The following is a 14297-nucleotide window of genomic DNA, read 5'->3' on the forward strand; positions in this document are numbered from 1 at the left end:
CGGGGCCTCTCTCTCGCACACACACTCGCACACACACACACACACACACACACAGCAGATCAGATGTTGCGTTCCTGAGCAAAGCAGCCAGTCATCTCTGCCCAGTTTCCTCTCGGAGGAAACGCATACCAAATCTCACTCCATCTCTCACACACAGTCGGAGGACAAACGAATTGTGAACTTTGAGCCGACGGACTGAAGTTGAACCTGCAATGAAAATGAAAAACACAACGTTTTGACTCAGGACAGCTAACGTGGAGCTCTGTTTGAACTCCACCCAAAAAGGAACAACGGGGTCATTGACCTCCAGGACGAATCTTCGATCCCTGGTCGGCTGGCGGTGTGAGATGTGTCCTCGTTGCTGTCAGCTCATCCACCCTTACAGTTTGACAGCATGTGACCCGAGACTCAATAAAACTAGGCCAAAGAGATGCATCTCAGATACATACATGCTGGTGACATGCATGATAATAACAATACATATTCGTATATTGACATTATTTGATGTGCTTGCCATCTTTCTTAATGCCGACCTTTAACTCCCCTCATCACTCATTTTCTTCTTCTTTTTCTTGGGCAGCTGGTAATCCAGCAGCCTCCCTCCCCTCTCCTCTCTTCCTCTTTCTCCTCCCACTCTCCCACCTTCCTCACTATTCCCAGCTCAGTTCCTCGAGGTGCCCGCTGGATCCACTGGACTTCTTGCTTTTCTCTCTCAAGATGTTCTGGACTCGAGTCTTCGTGCTCTCTTTGCTCACCACCCTCCTCATCCTCACCTGTGAGTACCTTGTCTGGGTCGCTGGGGGAAAATGTTTTTTTAGTGGGGAATCTGTCAGTTGTTGAGTTTTAAAGTTCACATTTATTTTGAAATTTCAGCTTAATATTTGCAATTCAGGGATCAATGTGAATCAATTTGTAGTTATTGTTTTTTAGATGGAAAAGTAAGATTTATTTGCATCAAAGTTTGAGTCATGTGTCCAGAGGACAGCTGGGACCAATCGGTGTCCTCGCGGGCGTGGCATCAATAATAACACTAATTTGAAATGATCCATGACAGAGAGTGAAGTGATGATTGTTAGACGACATCTTACGATTTATACAATAACTATGAGAAATTATGGTTGTGGCTGTTTGAGTTTGATTAAATATCGGTCACATTTGTAGAGAAACAAATGAAGCTAACGCACATTAGACGATGTATTTTAGTTTGCAGTGACTTTGGTGTAGTATTAGAGACATGGTTTCTAACCGTGAGGGGAAGCAGAAGGTTTAGAAGTCTCTTTGGCACAAACATCCAACGGACTAAATCAAGAGCTCTGAGGCTCAAAAGCTTGATGTAAAGGTCTACTGTGCCTGTATGGAGGTCTGAGGTCTATATGAGAGACACATGAGGTGTTCATGGTCCTCTTTAGCAAAGGGACAAAGAAGAAAACACTCTTTACGCCAAATCCTCATGAATAAAAATGCCACTTGCACTGACTCTTCGAGCACACATTTATGCATTTCATCCTTTCCCCACACAGTTTCCGGTGAGGTGGGAAGCGCGGCGGTGCGGGGCGACTCAAAGGCAGCCGATCCCGAAGGTGACACTCGTTCAAGCCATTGACCTGTTCTCAAATAACAGAGTGCCAAAAATGTTTTTTTTTTCTACCCGTGTGACCTTCACCTTCTGACCCCTGGCACTTCAGGCGCAGCGCGGCAGGTGTTCGTGCCCGAGTCGGACGCCTCCAACTTCTTCAAGCGCCGCAGTCGCCGCTCAACCCGATACTATGAGCAGCAAGGCAAGTCCTCCCAGAGCCCCATCCGCCTCTCGGCCTGCAGTTGCGAGGACGATGTGGTTTGAGATTTTGAGATTGCGAGCTGTGGAAGTTCGGGAGAGAAATGGAGAGAGAGTAGAGCAAACTCCAGCAGGTGTTGTTCCACATAGTACACACACAGACACACACAGACACAGACACACACGCTGGAGGCTGCAGAAGGAGTCACAGGGTAGTATGGAGCAGGCTCTCCCTCTCCCAGTTTTCTCGGTACAATAAGCTCATTCTTCCGCTGCCAGCGTCAGTGTGATACACACTTCAAACCAAATGAACTGGGAAGAGGCCAAAGCAGCAAAACACACGGGAACTCGTCGTCTTCCACGAGCACCAAAATAACTCCGAGACAGGATTCCGGTCTTCATTTAATGAAAGCATAACAAAATGGCCAGACTTTGTCGATTTGCTGCCGCCGCCGGTTGTCGCTCGTATTTCCAGTAAAGTGTGTGGATTACTTTCTCTTCACCAAACCACCAAACATCTTAGAAGTAAAATAACACTTGTGTCCTTTGCCAAGACGGTTTATGAGAACCCGAGCGGACAGCCGAGCAACTGGAAGGACTTTTTTTTATTTCTTTGTTTTTGCCAGAAGGTGATGCACAGGTGGTGTCGGCCCTCAGCTTAACACTGAGGAGAGCTTGTTGAGGCTTTCGTGATAATCAGTTTAACCTCATTTAGTCAAGATACAAAATCCACCAAGAGAAAAACTAGACTGTCCCTCCTGGCTGCATCGCTTTATTATTCTATCCAAACGGCTTTATGAAATATTTCCAGATGTTGGATGGTTGCATAACTAAGTGTGACCTCAGAGCAGTTTTCTTAAAGCTGTGGTTGTTTTCCCCCCAAACTTCCTTAAAAGTTTCATACCTTTCTTTGTGATCTTTCATTCTGAAGTCAATGAGAGATATCAGGGAAAGATAAAAGGACATCATACAAGTTTAAGTCAAAGTGAGTCTCAAGCTATCAGGCTAATCAAACTCCCCAGAAAGAGAAAACACTTATCATATTTGATTTTGGAAAATAAATGGGATGAATTTGCAGCGATGAAGAGAAACAGAAGCAGCACACAGGAGAGTAGTTTTACATGTGAAGTGAGTGTAGCGGGATGTTAAGCAGTTGAAACGCTGACATTTGCTTATTAGTAATAAACACTAAGGCCGGTCCCTGTTCCCTTCGCGTGGCCCGATACCCAAAGACATAAACAGAAGAATTGGACGTTGTCACGTCACCAATTGGATTTTGGACTGCGGTTTGGAAGCCGAGTTTGACATTTTGGCGATGGCCATCTTGGATTTGAACAGAAGGGACTATACTTGGAAGGCGGAGGAGTCGCGTGTACGTCTCTGGTGGTGACCTGGTCCCAAGGTAGCCCCGCCCTGAAGCATCTCCTGATTATGGTGTACTTGACTCTAAAATGGACCATCGTTTACTAAATGAACATCATGCCGTGTTGAAGAAGACTTGAAACTAGAGATTGAGACATGAACTCATGTTTACTGAGGGAATAAATCAAGAGAGAAGTGGGGTCGATTCCTCATAGACTTCCATACAATCAGACTTATTTTTGCGACCAGAGGAGTTGACCCCATTATGTAGTGTAGGTACTGCGATACTTCACAGGACAAGTGGAAACTGAGCTGCTGGTGGGACGAGAGTGACAGGTGGCCACTAGAGCTCATCCTCTGGGAGCGGAGATGTTTATAGAGAATGTACAAAAAGCCTCAGAGATAGAGATGAGTCTGGACCGCAGTGGCATACTGAGCTTCATCCATCAGTATCCTCTCCCTTCTTCTCCCCACAGCCGAGCAGAAGGTATGGCTCTCCGCGAGCGAGCAGAGGAGGGAGAACAACGAGGAGCAACGGGACGAGAACGAGAACTACGCCGAGGAGGTGCGCGATGGTGAGACCCTGGATTCAAAAATGTCAAACGCTTTCCTCCCAAACCTGTCTTCCCTCAAATTAAGAGTGCAGCCATCGCAGCGCTTCAATGACAAACAAAAGTAGAAATTAAGGGAAGATATCAAAAATAAAAAAAGACGGAAAGACACAGAAAGATGGGGGGTGGAGACTTTGGATCAGTAAACACATCCTTGAGAAAAACCGGCGATTGACTTGAATGCCGCTCGTCACGAGAGGGCTCCTTAGAGGGACCACGTCGAGCGAGGGAAGAGATCGGATCTCGAACGAAACCTCTCGGCACCCGCGAGTCTGGACCACAACGAGGAGACCGAAATCCAAAGCGTCCATTTGTGGTCGACCCCAAGCAGACGATTGTTCTCGCGGCCGTCTGTTTCGGTGTGAAATGGTTTTCTAAACTAAGAACTGGGATCCCATAACGGCGCGAGAGGGTTTTAAGAGTCGCAGGGTGTTTGGGTGGTTTGGGTCTGAAAACGTGTCGTACACTGGATGCCTGGTCGAGCCTCCAGCCAATGGACTTCTCTCGTTCTCGTCATTTATTTACCCTGGTCACAAGCGGAGTGACAAGCGCTGCGATTGCAAAAGCAGGGTGTGGTTCAACCAGCCCAGAATCACCACACCTTCGTCGGCATCTGTTTCTCTGTAACTCCTGAAGGAAGTGACAGGCTTTTGCGTCGATAAATGCTCCACGTTGTTCACAAGCGTGTAACTAGCTTGGGTCAGCTGCTTGGTGACCTCTGACACATATCATCATCAGTCATGTGACCCTTTGGTATCAAATCTAAAAGAATGTATCCGCAGAGCAAGATGAGAGATCGAGGGAGGTGAATGAGCAGATGCGAGAGTATCACTACGACGGCCTCCAGCCTCGCTACTACTGGTTCCACTGAGCGTCCGGCCGCCTGCAGCCGCCCGGTGCAGCAGCGCTCACGCTGCCATCGCCTGAGGGCAGAAATGATGTCCACGTCTCTTCATTTTTCTCTACATAAATAAAGATGTTCTTTGCTTTGTTTTCATACAAACTTACATTGTGCAATATGTCTCCACGTCAAACTGTAACATTTATTAAAAGTGCAGTTTGGGTATGTATGATGAACGTTATTAAATGGAGACTATGTTTTGCATGCTGGTTTTTCTGACCTTTTTTTTGTACATACAAGTTATACAATGTCCTTTTATGTCAGCCTGTGGCATTAGCAGCATTAAATCAACCTTGTACATTACAACTGACATTGACTGTAGCCTTATTCTTCATGCCTTTAAGTCAAAATGACAAATTTATGAGGATGCGTTTCCTGATGCCCAGACCACTGATGTGTTTGAACTCACTCTAGCGCCGTCTGGTATGTGGAGTATGCAGAGGGAGGGAGGCGGTGTGGAGTAGCAGAGGAGACGAGCTGCAGAAGTCATCAGGATAAAACCAATCCCACATTTCAGAGTGGAAACAGTAGGTGGTGACAGAGGAGGAGGGGGAAAAAAGTGACGGGATGAGCGCAAACGTGTCACTCCGTACTTACTGACTGCCACAAAGCTTTGAATCCAAAAGCCAGATTTGATCTCTCCACTGTATTATCTCTATTGGCTCACAGACTCATCACTATAACACATGGAGTGTGCTTGTGTCCTGCTGCAGGTGACTGATTCTCGAAATAAAATAAAAAGGGAGTCAGGGTGCTGTAAGCTAAAGTCCATCTGACAAGTTGAACACAGGATTATTTTCTTTAACATTTTTAGCAGAAGATTGATTGGTAAATAAAGCCTGAAGGTAATATTGTAGACGGTCCTCTACCTTTCTTGAAGTGCCCGCTCTCATTCAGATCACACTGTTGTATGGCGTCGTTTGGATTTTCTGTTGCTCTCGTCTAGGAGTTATCTTCTTGTCATTCCTCAGAGCTGAAGTTGGGTTTATGTTTGAGCTCGTATCTGAAAAGGCCTTTTTCACAGCAAACCGTGTGATACTAATAACTTATACTACTGAATATGATTTAGTTTCTTACTTCCCAGCTCTGCTTCTCAGAAAACAAACATTTGACAGGAAACTCATTGCTTTAATCATCTCATTTAAAGCACATCCAATAAAATCACAATAAAATTGACATAATCAAACTTTAAAACATAATTCATACAAAATGCAATGTTGAGACATTTAAATTACAGGCGGAAGACTAATCCTGGGCCCGTCACTGCATGCTGTTGAGGAACTTGCCGTGCTCCTCTCCTCGAGGCTGGAGGAGCTCTCCGGCGATCTTCGGGCCTCTTTTCTCCTGCAACACACACACAGAGAGGAGCATCAGCTCTGCTTTCTCTCACCACGACAGGACGGGTGATCTGTGAGTCAGAGAGAGACTTTACCTTCAGCATGCCGTCGCGCTCCCATTTAAACAAGCCGCAGTTACTGGAACAGTACAAAATAAACACCCGTTATAATGTGCATGTTATTACAACTTATGGAAAAGGTATGAGGGAGCAGGTGACACGAAAAGATCATATTAACCTGCAGTGATTGTTCGGCAGTCTGTCCAGAGAGATGGCTCTCTGTCCACAGGAACATTTGAAGAATCGTTTGGTGGCGTCGTGCCAATGCAGGTTGTGCTTCTCCTCCACACAACGGTCTGCCGGCTTGAAGTAGGTATAACCACACTGGAAGCAAAGGAGCATGGGAAAATAACGGCTTACTTTTTTTTGCTTCTGACCAAGTAACAGATAAATCTCATGAACTCTTACGTATCTATACATATCTGAACCAAGTAAACAGTACCTTTTTACAGCTAACGGCACGACACTTCATCTCTTTGATGCCCTTCATCTTCTCCTCCATCTGCTCCTTCTTCACCAGCGGATCGAAGTAGCGCTCCTGCAGTTGGTACTCCGCCTGAAAGGAGATTCAGATTTAATTCTGATTGAATTCAAACACACTTAACAGTGTTTCACGCGTGGATAATATGCAGCTGGAGTTGCAGAAACGTTTGCAAAAACAGATCTACCGTACATCTAAAGTCAAACGAGGAAGCACATGGTTAAGTTCCAACTTGTCGTACCGCCTGTAGTGCCGCATCGTGGCGAGATTTGGCGTTGAGGATCTTTTGAAACCCCTCGGACTGGATGTAGAGGAGCTGTTCCCGCCTCTTCTTCTGGGATGGTTCCTCTTCCTCATTGCAGGACGAGTCGCCTGCGCAGGAAGTAAGAGGCACAAAGAAGTTGATTTAAATTCGGTAAATGCGAACTCTGCCTTCATCAAAAGCAAGAGCAAAACATTCTTCACCCATGGGTGCACACATTTCTTTGATGGGGATGTTGTTATGTGAGCTCCTGCCGTGTACAATATTTAGATTGTTATTCACTGTGTACCATTGGGCGAGGTCAGATTCTTTTCCACTCGGGCGCTGATCTCGCCGTCGTTGCTCCTCTTCCTCTTCACAGCATTGGGGTCTTCCTTATTGAGCGCCGTCCCTTTGGCTTTCAGCTTCCTCAGAGCGGCTAGCTTGGTAGCAGACAGGCCGAGGGCCGTGGGGGCGGGCGCCGGCGGGCTGCTGTTCTCAAAGAAGAGGATGTCTTCGCCCTCAGCGAAGCCTCGGCCCAGTGTGGGCGCGTGGGGAGCCGCGGGGCTCTGCGTGGTCTTGGGGACGTCGGATGCCGCTTTTGGGGACATCAGGCCGCCCCGGCCCAGCGAGGAGGACGACGTCCCGGGTCTTGGCCCGGCTGAGCTCGGCAGCCCCTTCTTCTGGATCTCTTCCGCCCTCCGCCGACGGTTCTGCAGGAACTCCCGCTGCCCCTGTTTCTGCTGCTTCAGCAGGTCCGAGGCGGAGATGGACTGAACTGGAGCTGTGTCTTTGGAGGCTGAAGATGTGCGACAGGTTAATGAAAGGCGGTGGGCAGAGGTTGACATTTACATTACTGGACATTGTCTGAAATAGTTGTTTGAAAAAGAGACTTTCACATTAGCAACGAATTTCAGGAATGCATGGCAGTTCAGGAAGAAACCGAAGTGTCAATACTGGAAAGTTGATAAGTATTAGATTAGATTTTATCAGAACTCCATCTTTGTTCTTTCTGTGGTTTTCAGTCAGTAGTTAGCAAAAAGCTGTGATGGAGGTTGTGAATAATGTTCACTCTGGCATCTGCTGAGTCGACGCTACCTGTGCTAAGTTAGGAAATTACTGAAAGGGTTAGTTTGGATTTTTTCAGTTCAAGTAAAACCTACATCAGGTAGCGTGGGACAAAGTTTTTAGAAACGTATACAGACTTTAGAAATAAAGTGTGTATAAAAACAACAACAAAATTGATATTAATGAAAAAGAAGCAATTCATTAATTCATAGCTAGAGCCGTGAAAGGCACAGAGATGTTTCCAGGTTGTGTACCTTTGCTGCCCTGCAAGTGCTTCTTCAGCTGCAGAGCTCCGGGTGTCGGCTCTGACAACAGGCTCCTAAATTCATTTGAACAACCTGCAATTTCACCGGACTTCATGGCTAAAAATGAAGAGAAAAAGAAAGACGCAATCAGGTTATCCGACAGTCTTCAGGTTTGCGCATAGAGTGTGAGAGAGAGAAAGAGAGAGAGAGACAGAGAGAGAGAGAGAGAGAGAGAGAGAGAGAGAGAGAGAGAGAGAGAGAGAGAGAGAGAGAGACAGAGAGAGAGAGAGAGAGAGAGAGAGAGCGCCGGTGCTCACCCAGCCTCTTGGCCTGATTGACGAGCTGAGCAGAGCCTTTCACAAACAGCTTGTCCAGAGTCGTCTGGCCGGGTTTGTTCGGTTTGGACGACGATCTGCAAACAACACACAGATCAGTTACTAAAAATGTCAGGAAGCTCAGATCCTGCCCAGTCCCGCGCTGTGTTCCTGGAAGAAGTCAGCCTGCAAGAACTGACTTCAACACACACACACACCGTAAAAAGTGCTGAATAGAATTTCTGCCAGAATCCAAATGTCTCTCACTGTCTTTTGCATACAAACAGTAAGAGTTATATGTTTTTTTCTGTATTTATTATTTATAACAGTAGTTGTATTTGTATTGATTATATAGAGTACATAGAAGCGGGTGGTTTGTGGAAAACTTGCAAGAATGAAAACAAATATTTCCAAGAATAAACCATGACATCACTCACAGTGAGGCGGCGCAGGTGGGCGAGGACACGCCTCCGTAGTAGAAGCCGTCCTGACACAGCCGCTCTCTCAGGCTGCCGCCCTTGCCCCTCCCCTTCAGCTTGTTCGGGGCTTTGCCGGAAAACGTAGACTGCAGCTCGGCCCTCTTGGAGCTCATCTGCTTGTACTGGGCCTTGACGTGGTACTGGCAGAACTCGCACTCGAACTGTGAACGAACGGCCACACGGAGACTGTGAGACGTGACGGGACCCACCGATCCCCGACGGGAACATGGATTTAGAAGTACGGTTAGGTCATCGAGCAAGGGGGAAGGTTGACCCACCATGTTGACGATCTGAGAGCAGGGGTCCCCGTTCTTCTTCATGGCCTTGCAGGTGCTGTAGTCCTGAGCTTCACCCATCAGCAGCAGCTTCTGTGGGTTATCCACCGTCAGGCTCACCTGCACACGTTCAAAACAAGCTTTTACTTTTTTGAAGGGGAATCCGCTCAGAGCAGCGACGCGCGATGTCCAATCAGAGCGTACGAAGTGTTTTGAGAACAAACAAATCTTTTCTTGTGTTGCCTTGTCGCACGCGCGTCAACTCTAGCAACGCAACCAAACAGGCTAACTAGTTTAACTGTTTAACTCCAACAGAGAGATAACCTTGTAGTTTATTCTCAGATGAAGGAAAGAAGGAGAATGTTGAAATAATTTCCCTGGACATTTAACATTTTCTCTCATTTTCCATGTGTGTTCAATGACCATTTTACAGGTTTTCAAAGACACATGTGATTTCCATCCTTATTCAGCCATATATCATTTAATGCTATGACATATTGTAATTACAAGCATCTATAATTATATTTGGTTCAGACTCTGTCACGTGAAGGTTAAGATTCACATTAAGATGTGACTTCTGTTTGGTACAAATGACTCGAGGCTCTCGACATGAACAAGACATCTCTGATAAGGATGTAAGAAACAGTAAAATGACTGCAGCAGGTAACAAGAGAAACACCGGCTTCTCCTCTGAATGGACGTCACACACAGCCCACGGCGTCCACTCACCCCGTCGTAGCCCTCCTTCTGCTTCATTTGGTTCGGGTTGAGGAGTCCGATGACGGTGCCCGGCTCCGTCTTCCAGTGCTCTTTGTGGACTTCGCCGAACAGCAACAGGGACACAAACACTTCCAGGTTGTGGAGATCGTTCAGTTTCCAGATGCTGAAGGTTTTGCCCTGCGGAGAGGACGCGCTCAGTCAGCAGGGGGGAAATTTGCAAGTTGCAGCGACCGAGTATATTTGCATTGAATGCTTGCAACAGCACATAATATATGAGCTCATGTGTTTTTTGGCTCTTGACTTTAACGTACCTCGCCATCATTTACTAGACAGCCTGAAGAGACGCAACGCAGTTTGGAGAGGTGAGCGTATGTCCATTAAGCTCACGTCACATGCAATAAATTCTTGCTAATCTAGTATACATTTGGCCATTTCTCACAAAAAAATATCCACAAAGTATGAATTTAAATTGTACGCAGCATCAATTTGAAAAGAATTTTAAACAAATGTGTCTCTGTGGAACGAAACAACGCCCTGTTGATCAGCCACGCCCTAAAGCGCGCTCTGCTTTATGATCTATTTGACTCTAAAAGGACCATCATTTATGAAATGAACATCGTGCTGTATTAAAGAAGACCTAAAACTAGAGGTTGAGACCATAAACTCACGTTTACAATGTTCACAAAATCATGTGAGAAGTAGAGAGTCGCCTCCTGCTGGCCAGTTGAAAGAATGCAAGTTTTAAGACACTTCTGCATAGACTCACTCAGCAGAACCGGAGGTCGCCACCTGATGCAGAGTTGCTCGGTGCATGTTTTTACATGGGGAACTAGCAGGTATTTCCCTAACAAACATAGAGGCGATGTCGCTCTATTCTTGTTTCAGAAAATTACATCAAATGCAAAATAGCAGAGCTCTACAAGAACAAAAATACTTGTATGTATATATATATATAATTGTTGTGTATGATAGTTTACAGTTCCCTGAAATCAAGACAAATAGGAGTGATTTCAGGGTCACAACCAGGGATGGGAGGTTTAAGCATGGACCTACACTGCTGTTGCTTTGTGGTGTGTATTTGTTGACCAGCACAGCGAAGGTCACCCAGTCGCTATCCTCCAGCTTCTCCCGAGCCAAACGCTCCGGCACATCCGACAGACGGATCCGACGGCGGTCGGCCATCTTGCGGTCCATCTCGGAGGAGGAAACGCGCGGTTTTCTGAATCAAAAAAGAGCCCAGAATCAGACTGAAAAACTGGATGAAAAAATAAAAACAACCTGGATTTGTTTGTGTGTATGAGACACAAATTCAGACCCTCAGTTGCTGATGTTTCATTTTAAAAAGCGAGCATTTCTCTGGTGTCCTCACCTGAGCCGCAGTCCTGAGTATTTCTCAACACCCACATCTTTAGGAAGGGGAGGAAGAGAATAAGGTTTGGGTGTTCCTGTTGATGCAGCAGGTCTGCGCTGAGAAGCCGGAGACGAACGCGCAGGACTGAAGACCTTACTGCTGCTCTCTACCGGCTGGAAGGTGCCACCGATCTTTATCTCCACCAGTGGACCTCTGTCTTCTGATGAGAAAACAGTAAAGAAAATACACTCAAATAGGTACACAATAAGTTTTTGAAGAGAAATACACTCTGATAATTCAGCACCTCTGGTTTTCATAAAAGGACTGCAGAAGGATAAGATTTACCTGGCGATGTGCTGGGTTTGGTAGGGTGAGCGACCCTGGGTTTGCGCTTGAAGGAGTCAGCATTGTTCAGCTGATCAGAGAAGTCACAGGAATCCTGGAGCTTCAGACCTCCTCCGCTAACTGGAGTGGTTGAGGATGTTGCTGCTGTCGGAAGACAAGGAAAACTGAATGGACTTTTTATTTTATTTGTGTTTTTATCAATTTATTCTGTACATTACACCTGTACACGTGTAGAAAAAAAAGAAAAAGAAAACGTGGCCAGTGGAGTTCAGATTGACACCTGCTGTTGTTGGTGAACAACCGAACGTTTACCTGATGGTGTCTTGGCCCTCTGCTGCGTGGTAGAAGTCGGTTTGGCCGGGGTCAGTTTGGAGGTCGGCGGTCGAGCAGGTGTCGGATTGGGTGTCACTTTGCGTGTCATTGGTTTAGGACCCACTGAGCTCCTTGCAGTTGGGACCGGAGTAGAAGATGAAGGGGAGACCGTCTGGCTTGCTTCCAGCTGCTTCTGCAACCGCTGCATCTGCTCCTGCATGCGCCTCAGCTCGTCTGAGGAAGGCAGACATTTAAAAACGGTTGAACACATACGTTGTCCAGCAACTAGACTCAAAAAAGAGGAGAGAGAGCAGCGACACACACCTTGTAAGTCCTCCTTGGACCTGTCCAGGCTCTCGCAGGCTTCCTCATCGCTTCCTTTTCTTTTAGTGTCTTTCTCTTCCTCTTCAATGTCATCCACCTCCCCGAAGACATCTGACACGGCGTCCTTCGTCCCCACACCTGGCCCTTCCTCCTCGACACCTTCCGTGTACTCGCCCTCCTCATCGGCGTCAAACAGGCCTTCCAAGTCGTCTGCCTGCTCCTGACCGCCCTGTTCTTCTTGGACTCCCTCACTCTCGGCCAGCAGTGCCGTCAACATGTCCAGATCATCCTCACCTGGACAGACAAGACATGAGCTGTCTTGTGTTTTGACCTATTTAAGAAGCTCTACTTGAAGATTTTTTGAATCCCATAATACTCACTGTCCATTGTAGAGATGTTAACAGCGGTGCCAATTTCAGACGAACTGCTGACCTTCAAAAGACAGTTCAAACAGTTCAAAGACAGTTATTATTCTCTTATAATAACATGACTTGTAGTGGCTGGACTGTTTTCTCACACACACACAAAAGAGTTTGAAACACTTTAAATGTTCCAGTGAACTGTCTAAGACTCAGCTTTAAAGTAGAACTGACACTCAATTGAAGTGTGCAATTTCCTGTATATTTCAGGGAGTTAGCTAGATTAATTGTAGCATATCTGTCCTTTCTTGTAACACTTTCAAATCTCCCTATTCCCAATCTAACCCCATATTGAATAATGTTGCATCACAGGAGGTCAACAGCTGTTAATGTGCTAGACATTTTGTTGCAGTTTCACTCTTTTATTGGCACTCTTCCAGTTTGATGTCACATTTAAATGTGCAATTTCCATCATGGTTCTCACTGTTTTATCCCAAAGCTCTGATGCAACAATACACAATAACACACTGACCGTGGGTTAAGTCCGTGAGAAAACCCTATACTGAAAGTATCTTTCAATAGATTAAATAAAGACATGTTAAGTATTGAGAGGTTCAGCTTGAGGCCACTTGTCTCAGAGAAGCTCGGACCCCTTTAAACTGTCAGGTTCAAGCTGGACAGCTACTGACTCATAACGCTCGTTTCTTCTGTGAGTAACACAATGAAACGTTCATCAAATACAATCTTTAAAATGTAACTTTCCATTTAGGTTGATGTATTTCTTTAACGAGATAGCCAACTTACCTCGGGTGTCACAGCTTTGTGTCTTTCGCAAGCTCTAATGCAACTTTTGACGGAGTTACCAACGACGTCCAACCCGTCAATAAGTTGTTTGTTTGCCAATAATCAGCATGACGCGTGACGTTGGTAAAGTCAAAAGTTATAGTCTATAAAAAAATTATACATTAAGCATGTATTGTCGTCTGTATAACCATCACTGGGAGCGAGGGAAATCTAAACTGGCGCTAAACGAAGGACCCTTCTGTGTTGTCGAAAATCTAGTAGCTGCCCAACGATCTGCCTGACTGAAAAACAGGTTTCTTCCATCTCGTAGAAAAGCCTTAACACTGCCATACGATGGCGTTCAACCAGGTTCTGCCACATCAGACCTATTCACTGTCCGTCAAACTTTACATTCCTCTCAGGTATTGTCGAAATAGTGCGGCTGATGGTCGCCAGCGGTGCCCAGCAGGGGGCGTACGATGTCCACTTTGGTCCACCCACTCCACATGGTATGTGCTAAACAAGGACATGTGGACCGTGCGGCACGTGGACCGAGCGGCTTAGTGCAGGTCAGCGAGACGGCTGCAAGTCAAAAAGCGTGTTAGATATATATCCTTCAACCTACTGCTGTTCGTACATGAGGCAGATATTGTGTGAAGAAATCAAGTTATTCTGCCTTCTCTTAGAGCTCTTTATGGCAATATTAATTTATTCTTCTTTGCTCTTTCCCGGGGTCCAACACCTGCCGTCAGCCCATCTCTTATTGACTACATAGGAGACTTCAGGCTTTCTAACGACGTATTGCATATGCAAATTGAGCTTTCCTGGGGCCGTATACAGTCATGCGTAACGGAGCCACTTGCAATCTTGTTCATGCGCTATTACGCACAGCCTGTCTAGTTACAGATACCACAAATTTGCAATTTACAACTATTGATTTGATTTTTGGTGTTACC

At 46.1% G+C, this 14297-nt stretch overlaps 2 protein-coding genes across 3 annotated transcripts; one reads left to right on the forward strand and one right to left on the reverse strand.

Moving 5' to 3' along the window:
- The first annotated feature begins 696 nt into the window (after window positions 1-696).
- On the forward strand, window positions 697-4946 carry ucmaa (upper zone of growth plate and cartilage matrix associated a). The gene is made up of 5 exons (XM_068586906.1): window positions 697-775; window positions 1521-1580; window positions 1686-1778; window positions 3613-3711; window positions 4530-4946. Exons 1-5 carry the CDS (start codon window positions 718-720, stop codon window positions 4616-4618), a joined length of 399 nt encoding a protein of 132 aa, XP_068443007.1. The 5' UTR covers window positions 697-717; the 3' UTR covers window positions 4619-4946.
- Window positions 4947-5884: 938 nt separating this feature from the next.
- Window positions 5885-13550, reverse strand: mcm10 (minichromosome maintenance 10 replication initiation factor). Of its 2 annotated transcripts, none has more exons than XM_068586770.1 (18): window positions 13363-13550; window positions 12580-12631; window positions 12200-12493; window positions 11876-12109; window positions 11564-11704; window positions 11237-11438; window positions 10921-11086; window positions 9877-10044; window positions 9151-9267; window positions 8831-9033; window positions 8397-8491; window positions 8089-8196; window positions 7077-7565; window positions 6767-6897; window positions 6487-6600; window positions 6223-6368; window positions 6081-6123; window positions 5885-5992 (listed from the first exon to the last, which is right to left on the reverse strand). In XM_068586770.1, the coding sequence occupies exons 2-18, from the start codon at window positions 12584-12586 to the stop codon at window positions 5909-5911; spliced, it is 2742 nt and encodes a 913-aa protein (XP_068442871.1). In that variant the 5' UTR covers window positions 12587-12631; window positions 13363-13550; the 3' UTR covers window positions 5885-5908. The 2 variants fall into 2 exon arrangements, with proteins under 2 accessions (XP_068442871.1, XP_068442870.1); XM_068586769.1 differs by having other exon boundaries at window positions 11564-11707.
- Between the last annotated feature and the right edge of the window lie 747 nt (window positions 13551-14297).

The sequence above is a fragment of the Clinocottus analis genome, unplaced genomic scaffold, assembly GCF_023055335.1.
Source record: "Clinocottus analis isolate CAN_PGR_092001 unplaced genomic scaffold, fCliAna1.0.p SCAF_20, whole genome shotgun sequence".
In the NCBI taxonomy this organism is placed as follows: Eukaryota; Metazoa; Chordata; class Actinopteri; order Perciformes; family Cottidae; genus Clinocottus; species Clinocottus analis.

Coding starts and splice junctions, on each gene's coding strand:
- ucmaa (XM_068586906.1), top strand. CDS start 718: ATGTTCTGGACTCGAGTCTTCGTGCTCTCTTTGCTCACCACCCTCCTC. Junction 1,779..3,612: donor CCGATACTATGAGCAGCAAG/GCAAGTCCTCCC, acceptor TTCTCCCCACAG/CCGAGCAGAAGGTATGGCTC. Junction 3,712..4,529: donor CGCCGAGGAGGTGCGCGATG/GTGAGACCCTGG, acceptor ATGTATCCGCAG/AGCAAGATGAGAGATCGAGG.
- mcm10 (XM_068586769.1), bottom strand. Junction 8,492..8,830: donor CCCACCTGCGCCGCCTCACT/GTGAGTGATGTC, acceptor TGTTGTTTGCAG/ATCGTCGTCCAAACCGAACA. Junction 6,898..7,076: donor GAATCTGACCTCGCCCAATG/GTACACAGTGAA, acceptor CTTCCTGCGCAG/GCGACTCGTCCTGCAATGAG.